The 18977-nt window shown below is 37.0% G+C and overlaps 1 protein-coding gene across 4 annotated transcripts in view; it reads left to right on the top strand.

Annotated features, from left to right (window-relative positions):
• Window positions 1–18977, top strand: part of LOC150087135 (MPN domain-containing protein) — a 357845-nt gene that overhangs the window by 202665 nt on the left and 136203 nt on the right. For all 4 annotated transcript variants that reach the window (XM_090371835.1, XM_090371836.1, XM_090371834.1 and 1 more), the window contains exon 10: window positions 1733–1809. In XM_090371835.1, coding sequence (XP_090227961.1) covers window positions 1733–1809 — 77 coding nt within the window. The remainder of the gene's footprint in view (window positions 1–1732; window positions 1810–18977) is intronic.

Genomic DNA, 18977 nt, shown 5'->3' with positions numbered 1-18977 from the left:
ATCTTGGTCCTGAGAAGTCTGCAGAAGCTCAAACTTGTTCTTAAGTTCCAGTACATACTGCTTTTTCTCCTCCTCTGTTATTTCAAAGACCTTTGTATTATTTACTCGAGTCAGTTTTTTCCTTTCCTTTCCTACATCTATATCAAGTGTACATCTTACCATTCTGTGATCACTTCCAACATTTACCTTATTCAGGACGGTAACATCATTCACAATATATCTTCTGTTAGTGAGGATGAAGTCGATTTCATTAGTAGTTAATCCATTTGGACTCTTCCATGTCCACTTTCTGTTCACCCTTTTCTTGAAAAAAGTGTTCATTACTGACAGTCCTTGAGATTCTGCAAATTCCACAAGTCTTTCACCTCTTTCATTTCTTTCACCAATTCCAAAATTTCCTATAGTTCCCCCTTTCTGTGCTGTTTTATCTTTTTCCAACCTTAGCATTGAAGTCTCCCATAATAATAGTGTAGTGGGTTTTCTGCTCATCTAGAAGACTCTCAATTTCAGTGTACATTTCTTCAACCTCTTCATCATCATGGCTCGATGTTGGTGCATAAATCATTATAGTCTTTAGCTTGTATCTCTTAGAAATCTTGAGTATTAGTCTTGACACTCTTGGTGATGTACTTTTGAATTCCAAAATGTTGTTTTTAAAATCTTTATGGACCAGAAACCCAATTCCACCTTCACTCCTTTCACTGTTTCCATTGGTGTACAGCAGATTTCCACTTGATAAACTTATAAGTGATTCATTTCTTCTTCTTGTTTCAGCCAAACCGATGATATTCCAATTCACATTTTCTAATTCCTTTTCCAGCTCTAATATCCTGTCTTCACCGATGAGTGTTCTTACGTTATAACAGGCCAAGTTCAGTTTCCGTGCATGGCAGCCTGGTCGTACCCAGAGATTCTTAGCACCCTCTGCTTCCACTCCGATCCTCTCGCTGCCGTAAGAGGGAGAGTGAAAGCTGCTGGGGACTGAGGGCCATTTGTTTCGTCGTGCTTTCATATTGCTGGAGGGGTTGGTCTTTTCCTCTTCATGCTGACCAGGCATCTTGAAGAGAACCACTCTACACGTTCGTTGCCACCTAAGTGACGTAACAGGGCTTACCATCGAGAAGGTGTGCATGAGTGGATTTTAGGGAGGCAGGCCAACCGGACTTCTCCTAAATCTTCTGTAATAGAGAGATATTGGATCCATCAGTGTTTTAGGCTGAGTGTCTGATAACACACAGGATACCTGTTCCCCTCTAAGCCCCTCTAGTATTTTAAGAAATACTACTCCCAAATTTAAGAACTCAAGAAACTTATTCAGGAAAATGGTGATAAACCCAAGAGACAGGCCTCTTTCGGAAACATGCCTAATCATGTGTGCCCCTTTCGAAGGAGAAGGAGATTGCTACTTGGAGCTTTAAAGCAGCATGCTCTACTGCTCAGTCCTTAACCTACATACTCTTAAGTCAAAAAATTAGAATCACCATTTGTTTTTGTTGTTTGAATAGGAGGCAATGGTAACTGCCGCCGTCTTTTTGGACTGTCCCCGATAAATCTCAGATATGGTTGCATGGGTGAAATAATATTCAAATGTGTGAAGATTTAGCCACAGTCCTTTGATTCTTATTCTTTAAAAATATACAAAGTAATTGAAGAGACAGAGTTGTATTTATTCTGTCAGTATATATATAACTTTGCTTAAATATAAAAATCTTTCATGTAACGTACATTCCAGATTTAGCCATACTGCAAGCATTTCCATGTAGGTCACATTTAGGAGATAAGGATAAGGCAGCAGTTGTAGAAGATGAAGTAAGTGGCTTATTGTATTTTCATATATATGCTTTAAAATATTATATTGTAGATGACTTATATGATATTGATATATCATATTGTATTTGAGCTTGAATTTTTCTCTCTGTTGTTACATTGGAATACATTTGCTCCAGAATTCTAGAACTTTTTATAATTCAGGTTCTAAGAAATACTTCATTGATGCTAACATCAGTTTAGTGTTTTTTTTTTTTTTGTTTTTTTTTAACATTTTTACTTCATTATTCAGCTAAATTTCTTGTCTCCTAAGTCAGTGGTGTCCAACCTGTGACCCGTGGACTGGATCCGGCCCAAGAATAATTTTTATAAGGCATGCATGGAAAGTGAACTAAAACAGCATCGATCGCCATTGCGTGTACAGCCATGCAAGCATCCAGCTCGACTGTGTACACGTGGTCCAGTGCAGTCATATGTACGCTAAATACAGTTATGTATTTTGATATAGCTTGTTCATTGCATTGAATTAATTATTAATTTGTATTGAATTAAAAAAAATCATTCTTAAAAATGTTCCAAAAGGGGAAAATCAATTTGGACTGTCGTGTTTTTGATCCAAGGTGGACTGAAGACTATTTCTTCATTGATTACCACGAAAGAGCAGTGTGTTTGGTGTGTCAGGAGGCTGTATGAGTTTTTGAAGAATATAATTTAAAATGACATTGATTCCAATCATAAATCTTATGATCAACATAAAGGAGTACTGCAAAAAGAAAAGTGTTCACAGTTACAAAACGAATTAAGAAAACAACAAAATATACTGAAAAGGTATTAATCAAGAAATTTATCTGCTGTACGTGCCAGTTATCAAGTTGCACATTTGATCGCTTTTGAAAGTAAATTTTTCAGTGATGGTGAATTTATTAAGCGTTGTTTGTTAAAAGAGTGGAAGAAATTTGTCTGGAGAAACGAACAATGATACAAGACATAAGTTCATCTCGAGAAACAATTATGCAAAGAGTAGAAGATATTGGAAAGACTTTGTCGAACAATTTTTGGAAAACATAAAAAATGAAATATTTTAGTGTGGCGCTAGATGACAATACTGATGTAAATGACAGAGCCCAACTTCTCATCTTCATACGTGGAATTAATTATAATTTTGTACCAGTTGAAGATTTAGCTGATCTGCAGAGTATGCGCAACTACAGGTGAAAATCTTTTTTGAAAATTTTTGCCAATCTATCGAAAAGTTAGGATTAAATATTAAAACCCTGGTAGGAGTCACAACTGGCGGTACAAAAAATATGATTGTTAAAAACATTGGGGTTATGGGTAGAATAACCAAGAAAATGATAGATATTGGGGCTGAAACTCCAATTGGAATTCACTGCATTGTGCATCAAGAAGCTCTTTATGGGAAAGTATTGGATCTGCAACACTTTATGAAGTGGTTATTTCAATTGTAAATTTTACAAGATCACATGGCCTTAATGTGGCTGTTGAAACATGACCGAATGTTTCAACACAGAAAAAGGGGAACCAATAAAACAACTATCAAATATGGAGTGGCTGTTTGATCTTGCAATTTATACATACATTTCTAGTCATTTAAATGCTCTTAATTTAAAACTACAAGGGAAAGGAAAATTGGTCTGACTTGTTTGGTGACATCAAATCATATCAAAATAAGTTATTATTTAAATCCCAGTTGAGCAAGACAATTTAGTTCACTTTGAATGTTGTTCTGAGCTAAAGGAGAAACACATTTCCAAAGAATCGTTACCTTTCATTATTACAATTACTTTTTGACAAGTTTAAAAGTTGATTTTCAGATATAAAATCCCATGAAAAAACATAAGCTTTTGTTTGAGAACTCATTTACTTCTATGGCTGAAAACTACAATCCCAGATTGCAACTTGAAATTATTGATCTTCAAGCCAAAATATGATTCTTAAATAAGAATATAGACTGCAAAAATAAACTATTTGAATTCTACAAGGCTTTCCCATCTGAAGATTTTCTGCTAATAAAAGAAAATGCCATGAAAATGGCTATTTTGTTTGGATCAACAAATGTTTGCAAGCAGATTTTTTTTAACTAATAAAATCAAATAAATATTTAAAAAGAAACAGAATAATAGATGAGAATTTTTTTATGAAATCCCCAAACACGAGAAGTATTAGAACCTATAATACCGTGCATGGGTTGGAGATTGAAAAGACAAAAGAAGATATTTGTTGACATTAGCCTTCAACTTCTGTAGACTGTAATTTTCAGGAAATATGTATGAAGGAAGGTTGTTTCAGAAAACAGCAGTTGAATGAATAAACAAGTAAGATGAAAAGTTGGTTCTGTGAGTTTGAAGTTGAACAGTAAATGGATGTTGGCTGGTGGTGGCACATGTTCAGTCTGTTTTGAAAAAGAGAGCAGGAATTACAGGAGAAAATTCAGAAGAACAGTGCCCATGGAAGTATCTGTAGAAAAGGCATATAGCAGGAACAGAACATGTATGAGACAGAGTGGAAAGAGTCTGTCTGTTAGAGATGAGTCATTAATTAACCTAACTGCCCTCATCTGAATGGAATCTAGAAGCCTGAGAGGTTTGGGGACACCGCCCCAGAGGTGGGAACAATATTTCATGGTAAGGCGGATTTGCAATTTGTTCAGAGTGAACAACTGTTTGGAAAAAAAGTATCGCCCAGAGCGAAAGAGGAAACCAAGTTTTTTAAATGCAGAGGAAGCAATATTTGTAATGTGCTTGTGCCAAGAGGGATTAGAAGTCAGGGTAATCCCCAAAAGAGATATATCACATTGCCTAGAAATTGGAGTGTCACCAAAGATAAGCATAGGAGCAAAAGAATCCTTTTTGCGAGATAAAACACAGGATTGAGTTTAGAAGGATTGAAATCAACTAAGTTGCCTTTGCCTCACTGGAGAAATACCTGGAGATCGGCATTTAAGGAATTGATTGCGGATATTCAAGAAGTTGAAGATGATTGAGCACGGCAAGGTTTCTCAAACTGGAAAGTTGGATGCAATGTTTCCTATCATCAGCAAAACTATGGATAGGATTTCCAATCAATGAAAGAAGGTTATTAATATACAAGAGGAAAAGAATGGAGGGAAAGAACTCAACCTTGGGGGATACCAGCATTAGTAGTGAAGTTAGAAGACAGAGAACCATCTACCATCACCCTCCGTGAGCGGTCGGAGAGGAAAACTGGATAACCAATTACAAAGAACAATTGGCAAACCATAAGATGGAAGCTTGTTTAGAAGCTTTGAAATGTCAAGAGCAACTGCTTGTGTTTCACCGTACTTTTACATTGAATTTGTCCATAAATTGATAACGTAGGCCAGAATATCACATGTGGAGTGACACTGATGGAATCGATACCGGCGATCATTGATCAGACGGAAGGTTCCTAGATAGTTTAAGATTTGACGATTAAGTGATTTCTCCATTACTTTAGAAAGAGTAGAAGTAATTTGTTGGAAGGGATTTATCACCCTTTTTGGGAACTGGCTGGATATGAGTAAATTTCCAAACAGAAGGAAAAACACCTTTTGAATAAGAAAGTGAATAAAGGTGACATAGAACAGGAGTAAGTTCAGGAGCACAGGATTTGAGAACAAATGGAGAAATATCATCAAGACCTGGGGCTCCATCGAGAAATAAGATCATGACATAATCTTCATTATTGAGATTCTTCATTAATAATCTTCATTATTGTATTGAGATTGGTGTCACAAATTTGCAACCAAATTTTGAACAATTATTTAAAAATATCCAGCCTCAATCATCTCATTAAATGTTAAGTTTCATCCAGTAAATGTTATTGTGTATTGTACTTAATAAAATTTTTGAATATTTCAATTTTAGGTTTATCATTATATTTATTTATTCACCTTAATATTGAAATTTATTTATTTATTCACCTTAATATTGAAAAGTAGTGATCCTTTTCGGGTTGTAAATTTTCTGAAATGAGCATTTAAAACCAAAAGTAAAATTTTTTTTTTTTTTTTTTAAACTATAGTGAAGTATTTCAAACAGAAACAAAAGTAAAGTGCCAACCGGGCTAGTCAGGTGGGTAAAGTGCCTGCCTGGCAACCCAAAGGTCGCGGGTTCGAATCCCGCCTCGGGCTTGGATCAAAGTACTGCAAAAACCTTGGGAGGTGCACTATGGCCACAGAAGCCGATGCGCCAACAACTACAAAAAAAAAAAAAAAAAAAAAGTTTAAAGTATTTAAAAAAAAACAAACAAAAGTAAGTCATATTTTTATAATTTTAATAAACTCTAAAAAATAAATCACTGACATAGATCTGTTGCACATAAAAGTGCTGGGAATTTGCTTTTTTTAATAAATATATATATATAGCTTTTAAAAAAAAAAAAAAAAAAAAAAAAAACTTTTATGAGTAACAAGATATAGAAAATGTGACAATTTTTTCTCGAATCACTCTGTGCTTCCCATGGAAGAAATCTAACTTTGAATACGGCCCCTGTATAGGAAAAGGTTGGACACCACTGTCCTAAGAGCTCTTTTCAGTGGCTTAAGCAGATGGGGTTACAGTATGGCAAATCATAAATGCCAGGAGGATGACAAAAGAACATCTCAAACCTAAATCAGGCAGTGTATTCATATTCAAATTAGCTATATGTGAACATGAAAAATATATATACAATGATAACCCAGTTTAATTTAATACAATAAAATATACAATGGCAGCAGCTTTCAAGAACTGATGCGTCTCTTTTTCAACTGATAATATGATTTGAATACAACGGATAAGTATCTGCAATTCTGCCCAGACACGATAGGAGGGAGTATACGATGATAGCCCTCTCGATCAATTCGGCCCTGGAAAGATTGAGCAAGGCTCAAAGGGTAGAATTTTTTTTCAGCCTGGTCTGTACTTGTTAACAGGAGAGACTGCTTCTACACGGATGGGATACACTTAAATAGAAAGGGTGCAAGAATGCTTGCTGATGCTATTGAGGCAGTGTTAGTTGGGTCAGAAAACTGCTAGATTGGGGGGGGGGGATACAAGGACTAATAGATTGCCAGTAGCCACTGGCAGAGGTGAAAGTGATTCTTGCACTGCTTCTATTGAAATGAGCAGCAGCCTGGAAAATAAGATGCAGGATATTTCAGAGACTGCTGGGAATCATTGGGGTACAAGTAAATACATGGGTTGTGTTAGGGTAGCTAAGAAAAAGAACAGGTTCATGTATACTTGCGTGTACACCAATGCTAGGAATTTAGAAAATAAATTTGAGGTATTGCTCAAAACATCAAAGGCAGATATTGTTGGGATTTCAGAAACGTGGTGTCACACAGATGTAAGGAATGCAGAACTGGAATTTGGGGAGGACAATGTCTACAGACAGGATAGGAAGGGAGGAGGGGTTATGCTATTAGTTAAGAAATACATAAAATCCAAGGAAGTGAAGCCAGTCAACATTGCTGGACAGTGCAGTCTCGAATCAGTTTGGTGTGACATAAGCATTGGGACATCAAAGTTGAGAGTAGGAGTGTGCTATAGGCCTAATGACTCTGATTAGTATAATAAGAAACTGTACAGGGAAATAGAGTGGGCCAGTAAATCAGAGAGTCTTATAATGGGCGCTTTTAATTTCCCAGATATTGACTGGAATTTGGGGGCTGGTTACTCACACACTAGCAGGGCTTTTGTGGATTTATTGGATGATTGTTTTCTACATCAGCATATTCGGGAGGCAACTAGAGGGAGTAATACTCTTGATTTGATTATCAGTAGTGATTCTTCATGCATTAAGAATCTGCAGATAAATGAACCACTAGGTGGCAGTGATCACAGTGTGCTGAAGTGGGATTTAATCAAAGAGGTAACTACCATTAGGGGTAAAGGGAAGAGTTATTGCATTCGTAAAGGCGACTACGATGGACTGAGGCAGTATTAAATTCTATACAGTGAGACCAACTGATGAAGTTACCAACAGCAAATTCAAAATGGGAAGCATTCAAAGAACTTATTTTGGAAGCTACTAGGCATTACACACCAACTAAGAAATATTGTTCAAGGTTTAGGCCTAAATGGATGTCAGATGAACTAATGAGACATATGGCAGAGAAGAAAAATGCATGGGATACATACAAACTAACACGTGATACAGAAGCCTATGATAGATACAGTGTTGATCTGTAACCAAGTTACAAAGGAGGTCAGGCAGGCAAAGGTAGATTACGAGAAATCTTTGGCAAGGGATTCAAAGAAAAACAGCAAAGAGTTCTTTACTTATGTAAACTCTAGAAGTAATGGGATGAATCAGATTGGTCCACTGGATATCGATGGATCAACTGTTGATGATCCTGCTCGGGTAGCTAACAAACTAAATGAATATTTTGCATCGACATTCACACATGAGGAGTTATTCAGTGAGGGGAATGCCAGAGGTGTATTCAAATCTGGCAGTAAGCTAGAGAATCTTGTAATAACTGAGAGTAAAGTGGAGGAGAAATTGTTGAAGATAAACACAAGAAAGGCACCTGGGGTGGATGGGATCTATCCAGTTATATTAAAGGAGGCAGCAAAGGAAGTAAGCAAACCCTTAGCCATAATTATGAGAGCTTCCTTGGACTCAGGGGAAGTACCCATGGACTAGAGATGTGCAAATGTGACCCCAATTCACAAAGGAGGATCAAAGGCTGACACAAGTAATTATAGACCTGTGAGTTTAACTTCTGGTCCCGGAAAATTAATGGAGGCACTGGTTAAAGAAACACTGCAGAATCATCTAGACAAGACTTCAGTTATAGCTCGGACACAGCATGGTTTTGTTCAGGGGAAGTCTTGCCTGACCAATTTGATTGGATACTATGATGCAGTCACAAAAGAACTGGATGCAGGGAATAACTTTGATGTTATATACCTGGATCTTAGAAAGGCTTTTGATACTGTTGCACATGGAAGACTGCTGCACAAATTGGAGCAGTGTGGCATTGGAGGCAAATTGCTGCTATGGATAAAGGGGTGGTTGAGGGGGAGAAGACAGAGAGTGGTAATCAATGGACACTGCTCATCGTGGACTAATGTTATTAGTAGAGTCCCTCAGGGTTCAGTTTTGGGTCCATTATTGTTTTCTGTATTTATAAATGATATTGATGATGGTATATCAAGCTTAATGTCCAAGTTTGCAGACGATACGAAGGTTGGCAGAGTTGTCAAGGACATACTGACACTATGCTGCTGCAACAGAATCTGGAAAGGTTGAGCAGACGGGCTGAGAGGGCAAATGAAGTTTAACATTGACAAATGTAAAGTACTACATATGGGAAACAGCAACCCCAGAGCAACGTATCAAATCTGTGGTACTACACTGACACTAGTAGAGAATGAAAGGGACTTGGGGTGGTTGTGCAGGCAGCTATGAAGTTCTCTGAGCAGTGCAGATGGGCTGAAAGAGTAGCTCATGGTGTATTGTCAATGATATATAGGAATTTTTCTAGCAAGGATAAGGAGGTGATTATTCCGTTGTATAAGGCAATGGTCAGGCCACACCTAGAGTAGTACTGTATACAGGCCTGGAGGCCTCATTTCAAGAAGGATGTAGAGTTGCTGGAACGAGTACAGAGAAGGGCAACAAGATTAGTGAATGGAACAATGGGGTGCTCTTACAAAGAAAGGCTTAAGTTTTGCAAATTAAAGTGTCTGGAGTCTAGGCACTAGCGAGGTGATCTGATAGAGGTGTATAAAGCCTTGAATGGTTTGAGCATGCTCAATGCTGATGGGATTCTTCCTCTTGCTCAGAATAATCACCTGAGAGTGCATAAATTCAAATTGAGAAAAGACAAATGTAGGATAGATGTGCGGAAATTTGCCTTTAGCCAGCGGGTGGTAAGTTGGTTGAACAGACTTCCATCCCTTGTCGTGGAAGTTGATAGCCTAAATAAGTTTAAGGCTCAGTTGGACAGGTATATTGAACGAACAGAGGGGTGAAGTGGAAATGGTTATTTTTTATTTTTTTTATTTATTTATTTATTATTATTTTTTTGGCGGATGCTGCATAAGCTTGCTTTCTTGCATCAGATGCCTCTACTAATGCTAAGTGCAATGAAGTGTGAACAACTATATATAGCTAATATGGCAACCTGTGGACATGGGTTATCATGTAAACAAATATTTTTGGACAGAAGATCTGATCATTTCTTCCTTACAGCTATTTTTAGTTTTTAAAGAGATTGCAGTTTTAATTTTGGTAACCAGCATTAATTGTACACTTTTATTTTAGGATATGAATATGAAATGAATTTTGGGAGTAAAGTGACGGACTCATGTTTCATCAGTGGTTGTTATTATTATTATTTGGTTTTTTAGGAGCATTAGCAACTAAGGCCATATTACTCCGGTGCGGTGGTCATTCCCTGACCTTTCCGCATGCTCCGGATTTGGTGGTGGCAGGCTTGAACCCCGGTCTAATCAAGAAGCGTGTACTTCCCACCTGGATACGGAGGCGCCTCATCTATGGAGGTTAAGAAACAATTAAAAAACTCATCTCCTTCCATCTGAAATTGTTCATTTAGAATCAGTTAAATGCAAACGCCATTTGACTTTTGTTCTCCGACAACTGTTTGGCCCAGCTAAAGATGGGCCTAAACAGTTTAGCATTAGCATTAGTAGAGGCATATGATGCAAGAAAGCAAGCTTATGCAGCATCAGCTAAAAAAAAAAAAAAAAAAAAAACAAACTTCCATTTCACCCCTCCATTCGTTCGAAATACCTGTCCAGCTAAGCCTTAAATTTATTTAGGCTATCAACTTCCACAACAAGGGATGGAAGTCTGTTCCACCAACCAACTAACCGCTGGCTAAAGGCAAATTTCCACACATTTATCCTATATCTGTCTTTCCTCAATTTGAATTTATGCCCTCTCAGGTGATTATTCTGAGCAAGAGGAAGAATCTCATCGGCATTGAGCATGCTCAAACCATTCAAGGCTTTATACACCTCTATCAGATCACCTTGCTGGTGCCTAGACTCAAGACACTGTAATTTGCAAAACTTAAGCCTTTCTTTCTAAGAGGAACCCTTTGTTCCATTCACTAATCTTGTTGTCCTCTGTACTCGTTCCAGCAGCTCCACATCCTTCTTGAAATGAGGCCTCCAGACCTGTATACAGTACTCAAGGCGTGGCCTAACCATTGCCTTATATAAGGGAATAATCAACTCCTTATCCCTGCTAGAAAAATTCCTGTATATCATTAACAAGACACCATGAGCTACTCTTGCAGCCCGTCTGCACTGCTCAGAGAACTTCATATCTGCCTGCACAATTACCCCCAGGTCCTTTTCATTCTCTACCACTGTCAGTGTAGTAACACAGAGTTGATACGTTGCTGTGGTGTTGCTGTATCCCATATGTAGTACTTTACATCTGTCAATGTTAAACTTCATTTGCCACCTCTCAGCCCATCTGCTCAACCTTTCAAGATCCTGTTGCAGCAGAATAGCATCCGAGTGTCCTTAACAACCTTGACAACATTTGTATCAACTGCAAACTTCAATATCATTTATAAATACAGAAAACAATAATGGACCCAACACTGAACCTGAGGGACTCCACTAATAACATTAGTCCACAAAGAGCTGTGTCCATTGATTACCTCTCTCTGTCTTCTCCCACTCAACCATCCCTTTATCCATAGCAGCGATTTGCCTTCAATGCTACACTGCTCCAATTTGTGCAGCAGTCTTCCATGTGCAACAGTATCAAAAGCCTTTCTAAGATTCAAATATATAATATCAGAGTTATTCCCTGCATCCAGTTCTTTTGTGCCTGCATCGTAGTATCCAGTCAAATTGGTCAGGCAAGACTTTACCTTAACAAAACCATGCTGGGTCCGAGCTATAACTGCAGTCTTGTCTAGATGATCCTGCAGTGCTTCTTTAACCAGGGCCTACATTAATTTTCCTGGGACAGAAGTTAAACTCACAGGTCTATAATTACTTGTCAGCCTTTGATCCTCCTTTGTGAATTCGGGTCACATTTGCATTTCTCCAGTCCATCGGTACCTCCCCTGAGTCCAAGGAAGCTCTCATAATTATGACTAATGGTTTTCTTACTTCCTTTGCTGCCTCCTTTAATATAACTGGATAGATCCCATCCACCCCAGGTGCCTTTCTTGTGTTTATCTTCAACAATTTCTCCTCCACTTTACTCTCAGTTATTACAAGATTATCTAGCTTACTGCCAGAGTTAATACACCACTGGCATTCTCCTCGCTGAATAACTCCTCATGTGTGAATGTCGATGCAAAATATTCATTTAGTTTGTTAGCTACCTGAGCAGGAACATCAACAATTGACCCATCTATATCAAGTGGACCAATCTGATTCATCCCCTTCCTTCTAGAGTTTACATAACAAAAGAACTCTTTGCTGTTTTTCTTTGCATCCTTTGCCAAAGATTTCTCGTAATCTGCCTTCGCCTGCCTAACCTCCTTTGTAACTTGGTTACAAATCAGCTTATATCTATCATAGGCTTCTGTGTTACAAGTTAATTTTTATGTATCCCATGCATTTTTGTTCTCTGCCATATGTCTCATTAGTTTATCTGACATCCATTTAGGCCTAAACCCTGAACAATATTTCTTAGTTGGTATGTAAAGCCTAGTAGCTTCCAAGATAAGTTCTTTCAATGCTTCTCATTTTGAATATGCTGATGGTAACATCATCAGTCGGTCCCACTGAAAAGAATTTAAATACTGTCTTAGACCATCGTAGTTGCCTCTATGAAAACAAAAACCCTTCCCTTTACCCCTGATGATAGTTACCTCTTTGAGTAAATCCCACTTCAGCAGACTGTGATCACTACCACCTAGTGGTTCCTTTATCTGCAGATTCTTAATGCATTAAGTATCACTACTGATAATCAGATCAAGAGTATTACTCCCTCTAGTTGCCTCCCGAACATGCTGATGTAGAAAACAATCATCCAATAAATCCACAAAAGCCTTGCTAGTGTGTGAGTGACCAACCCACAAATTCCAGTCAATATCTGGGAAATTAAAATCCCCCATTTGTCTTACTATATGTGATGCAATGTTCAAAATTGCTGCTTCATCTTCGGTTAAGTTATGATTCTCTGTTAATGCCCATATAGTGGATTCCGGTTATTTGGGATACATTAGGACTAGTGCACTTTGGCCTAATTAAGCAGATGCCCCAGTTATGTGAAGTTTCACTTAAATAGTTAAAAATACATAAAAAAGACAAAACTATCATTTCACTGAGCAACACATTATTTATTCAAATAAATTTCATAATAAATTAGAGCCAAATATTTAATATTTAAATATTCTTTATGCAGAACTTTCTATTTTTACTCATCGTCAATATCAACATCTTGCCCTTCAAATTTTAGTTCCTAAATGTTATTGATGGAGGAATTTGTTCAGTGTACCCTGCCATGTTCTTTTGATTGACTGAGAGTGAACAAAATCAGCAGATAATGGACTGCCTTCCTGCATGAAATATTGTTGTAACCCTTCAGTGAATTTCCTGGCATCCTGTGTACTCACTCATTCAAGTTCAGATGTGTCACCTTCATTGCTTTCCTCACCTTTTGATTCCTTGTCTTGGTGTTTCAATGGAATGCTTTCGATGTTTGCATTCCCATAATCTTCATTTTTGTTGTAACATTCAATATTATTGTTGATACCTTGAAATTCTTCATAGTTCCTAACTTTTTGTAGTTCTGAAATGGCTTCATATTCACTTTTGACTGTTTCTGGCATCTCCAAACCTGAAAGCTTAAAACTGAAGCGAGAAAAACAGTTCTAAATTGTCTTACTGCTTATTTCTTGCCAACTATTGGCAACAAACTGTACCACATGAAGAAGATTAACCTTTGCACTCACTTCCTTGGCTGTGGAAGATTATGTCAGTATATTTTCTTCATTTGGTTCTAGGATGTGGTTCACTAACTTTCTGCAGTACAACATCTTCAAATTTTTTGATTTCCATATCCATGCAACATCTTTGGTGCAGACCAAAAATGTGCTGGCAGGCAAAAATTCATTCCGGCTGGATGTTTTTCAAACACTCTGAACACTTAGAGCGTACCACACAATTGTCATGAATCACAAGAATTTTTCTTGATTTGACTGTAATTCCATATCCCACCTCGTTAACCATTCCTTAAAAATTTTGGAAGTCATCCATGCATTCTTACATAGTACTCAACCGATAAACTGTCCATTCTTAGCCCCTTAAAGCATCAAGACTTAACACTTTTCCCAGTAACCAACAGTTTCTTTTTATAGTTCCTGACATGCTTGAACAGCATAACACATCTATGCAATCCATTGCTTTCTTTGAACCTGACAGTCTTACATGACTATAGTACACAACCATTTGGCGTGGCATGATAAAACGGCCCTGTTTCACCAGCTCTATAGTACCATCTGCACAAAATTTCTGAAGTATGACAGGTAGTTTCTTGTATTTCCATTCATCTGCACTTACAGTATCCATTCATCTGCACTATCTTTTTTTTGCCATGTGCTTTCTTGAATTTAATGTCATGCCTACATTTCCATTGAGACAACCATCTGTTGCTTTAAAATCATCATGACCCAGCTTAGCTAGCCCCTCTGACTTCTTTTTCAACATTGGACCACTGATGCACACTCCTCGTCCAGTTACAATGGAGAACCATTGATCTAAGATGTCCTCAATGTCGGGATCCTTACCTTGACGTTTACGTTTTTGGGATACTCCCTGTTTTCTTCTATCACATGTCCATTCTTCTCACAGTTTATCTTGCTAGTGTATCAAGCATGCAATTGTAGATTTAGGTACTCCAGTTTTCTCTGCCAAATGACGATGACTGATATTGGATGGATGGCCTTTTATTTGATCCAGTAAGGCAGTTTTTTCATCTAGTGACAAATCTCTATGTGGCATCTTGTAAAGGGTCCGAAATTTTATAAAAAAATGATCAAAAATCACAGCACTGAAAAATCTCTACACTTTCTGATTCAGCATTGGTTTAGTATGAATTATAACACACATGCACACAACTGCTGACACTAATTAGAGACTGTATGCTCTGAGAAGGCAAAGCATACAGTTGAAGTGAGACAAGTGATGAAGCAAAGTGAGACAAGTGATGAGCCATTCATGTGCAATAACTAGAAAGGCTGGTGGGAGAAACAAAGTGAAAGGGGAAAGAAGAGGGAGAATATGCAAAACCAAGCTTCCTGATGAGCTGATGAGTCATTGACAAGTGTCGACTAAAACTCTAGGAGAGATTCAGAGGAGAAACTAGAAAGAAGAGGGAGAATGCAAAACCAGGCTTCCTGTCTACTACGGTTGTGTACATATACCTCTGGGGTTGGGGGGGGGTAATCTCAGGTGCTGCAGTCTTCTGTTCTGATTACATGGCGTGTTGTCCCAATTAAGCAAAGAAAACCCTAGCTATTTTCTTGATTAGGTTCTGTTCTTTAAGATTTGGCCCAAATAAACAGTTGCCTCAATTAATTGGTGGCCTAAATAAACAGAATTCACTGTATTACAATAGATCACATTGGATTTCAACAGAAACGTTTTTTTCAGCCAAAGGATTCATATCCTGAATAATAATTTGAATCACTAAGGGGATCTTTTTGCAAATCATTTTGATATTATTTGCATTACTGAAATCTGGTCTAACTCATCATTCAGATGAGTTAATTTTTCCCTCTTTATTTGGTTATACACATCCTCTTAATTCTAGGATGAAAAAAAAAATGGGAAGACCTTAACCTTATTAAATCTTCTGTGAAAGTCATTAAAGTGACCAAATCTCAGTCTATTAAGTTTGAAATCATTATTGTTGGGTGCAAATCTGAATTGCTACTGCTGTTACTATGTGGTAGGAAGGATCAATCAAAAACTTACTTTCACCACAGAAGAGCTCCTAGCCCTTCTTGACTTTGATGCAGTGCTGCTGCCACTGTCATTCAAAAAAAAAAAAAAACAACTAAAGAAATCCATTGCCAAAGGCAAAAGCAGACTCCAAAATAAAAAGTTAGCTGAAGTCACAAAATAATAAAAAGGAATTAAAAGAATAGGAAAAAAAAAAATTAACAAACCAACAAAAAACCTGCTTTCACCACTGGAAGAGACCCTCAGCCCTTCGTGAGTTTGGAGCAGTGTTGCTGCTTGTTGCTAAAGAAATTCATCCCCAAAGGCAAAAGACTAACAAATAAAAATTGAGGTGTCACAGACATATATCTTCATGATAGCACCAACACCTGCCAACATCCAAAAGGTAATTTTCCCATAGCAAACTCTGTTATTCTCTTTGAAGACTTTCCCGTTAGTAGTAAATTTCTTATTATCATTATTAATATACTATGGACTTAGATCCCTATACATTGTAGACCTTGTTCAGATTATTAATATTAAGAATTCACATACCCTTGATTTGTTGTAATATGAACACTGAAAATATTGATTTTCTATTGTATGAATCTCTGTTTCTGTCAGTTCATAATTATTGTTACTTTTGAATTTTTAATAAAAAAATCAAAGCTACTTTTAATGCATGTCATTTAAAAATTGATATTACAATAAAAGTGCGCCTCCGTAGCCAGGTGGGAAGGAGCAGCAGTGCATAGCACACGCTTCTTGGTTAGACCGGGGTTCGAGCCCGTCACCACCAAATACGGAGGATGCGGAGAGGTCAGGGAATGACCACCGCATATCCCGGAGCAATATGGCCTTAGTTGCTAATGCTCCTAAAATCCAAATAACAAACAAACAAACAATACAATAAAAGTTTTCTACCAAATTCTTAAACTCCTTTGTTGCTCTTGAGTTGCTTAGTATCTTTCCCTGGAACATGATGATTGAATGTCCCATCACTCAACTGTTTGTTTCACTTCTCTAATATCTCAATTTGTAGAGGCTTAAACAAAAATTATTTAGGAAGAAAGTGAACATTCTTTCCTCACAAAAAAAGTATTCTCAAAACTGTCATGCTTGCATAGAGCTGCTTTTCTCTCCTTGAAAAATCGAAGATTGACTTATTTATATCCAAGCATATCTCACTTGGAAAGAATGCGTTTTCAAAATCCTAAGCCAGTTTCCTGATGACCTTAGCTCTTTGTTAGATTATACTTTTTGTTTTGTGAGCCAGTCTAATTGACCCATTTTCCTTTTTTCCCCTCTGAATCTTGCTTTCCAATACTTCGTATGCTCTGTTTCTTTTTTTTTGCTGATGAAATTAAAAAATTAATAAATAAGCTTCTGTCCAATTTTGTTCGGCATGTCTTCATTCCATGTTTTTTTAATTAAATACTCTAGACTCTCTTACTTCTGTTTTTAATTGATGTCTTGAATAGAGATATTTTTCCTAACTCTTGGCTCTCTAATAATGTCTATCTGTTTATAAAATTAACAATCCTATCTTCTTCCTAAGCACTTTAGACCAATTGTCATTTTGTCTTCCTTACTCAGATAACTAAAAAAAAAAAAACCTATTTCCTCTGCTTACTATGAAAATTTTACCTCAATTTCTCTCATATTCACTACAGTGACAAACTTACTTGGAACCTATCTGCTTGCTTCCAGTGCTTTTAATCTTAATAGACAGTTGGATGTGGTTTTTCTTTGCCTTGCATCTGTTTTTGACTCTTAAATCCTTATATACTTTGTGCTCTGATAGACTGCTGGAAAATGAATCTCAGATCTGAAAGGAAAAAATTTCTTCTGGTTAGCTTAATATGCTGAAGAAACACAGTGAAGGAAATTTTTCGTTTCAGATTCCTAAACTTATAAAAGACAACCAGTTTAACCAGTGAAAAGACAACCAGTTTAATAGCGTATGCATTTTATTAAGTTTTCTGAAAGAAAATTCTTCTGTATATTTGAGTGGGTAAAATGTATGTGCACATAATTTTATCTTGCCCTCTCTTTTGAATCACACGCTGATACTTTTCTATGGTGATCTGGTTCTAACTAAAAAGGTTTCTACAGAGATTCCTCAGGCTTGTGCCCTCTGGGCTCTTCCATGCTTTGATGAAAGCTGACTCTCAATGTCCCTCTAATTTATTAAAGTGAATTATTTAAAAATCTGGAACATTTCCAAGATGAAGCTGCAATTAACAATATTAAATCAATCATTCTCTTTCTCTGGTTAAGGATTATTTTTCATTATAAATACTACTCATGTATACCCTACTGATAAATCTACTCATGTGTCTCTTATAAAAAAAAATCCATAAATTTTCTGTTCTCACTTTGGTTGATGGTCATCCCATCTTGTGTACATCTGTTCACAGAGATCCTGACTCCTGATAGACCATAAATTTCACTTTGGTGCTAACCTACAAATTTTTACAGCTTCCTCACTAATCAAATTATGGCCTATTAAACAGAACTTAGGCCATGTTTTAATGCTTCTATAATTAAAACAATATACATGTATATACATAATGACCTTGCTCTTCTCATCAATCTTGTATGTCTCCAAAGTGTGGGTCCACCTCTGCTAACTCACAACTTAAGCTAATTCAGTCTTGGAATGTCAAATGCTCAAACCTAAAATGTGGATTATTTTACACAATATCTAAGGCTCAAATGACCGCTAATCTAAATATTCCCTTCTTTGCTAAATTAATAATGTAAAATCTAATTTCCTTATCAAAACTATATCTTCATGAATGGCTGTGCCCTTCCCTCTGGCCATTTCCTTCTAGAAATGTATGGTAAAAACCTAAATTAGTTTTACTAAAGAATAATATTAAGTTAATAGATAAAATGTATCCTGGTTCCTGGCATTAATTAATTTTTTTGATAGATCACTCTTTAGTAGTAGTAGTAGTAGTAGTGGCATGTGATGCAAGAAAGCAAATGTATGAGCTTATGCATCATCAGCCAAAAAAAAAAAAAAAAAATCACACCATTCCCTCCAAATGCCTCTCCAGTTCCTCCTTAAATTTATTCAGCCTATTAACTTCCACAACAACAGATGGAAGTTTGTTCCAGCAATTAACCACCCGCTGGCTAAAAGAAAATTTCCGCACATCTATTCTACATCTGTCTTTTCTTAATTTGAATTTATGCCCCCTTAGGTTCGTAATCTGAACAAGTGGAAGGATCCCATCAGAATTCAGCGTGCTCAACCCATTCAAGGCCTTATATACCTCAATCAGATCACTGCGCAGGTGCCTA

The sequence above is a fragment of the Mastigoproctus giganteus genome, chromosome 4 (assembly GCF_048544385.1).
Source record: "Mastigoproctus giganteus isolate SK-2022 chromosome 4, ASM4854438v1, whole genome shotgun sequence".
Lineage (NCBI taxonomy): Eukaryota > Metazoa > Arthropoda > Arachnida > Uropygi > Thelyphonidae > Mastigoproctus > Mastigoproctus giganteus.
Note: the sequence above shows the minus strand (reverse complement) of the source record. Positions and strands in the feature narration are given on the sequence as shown.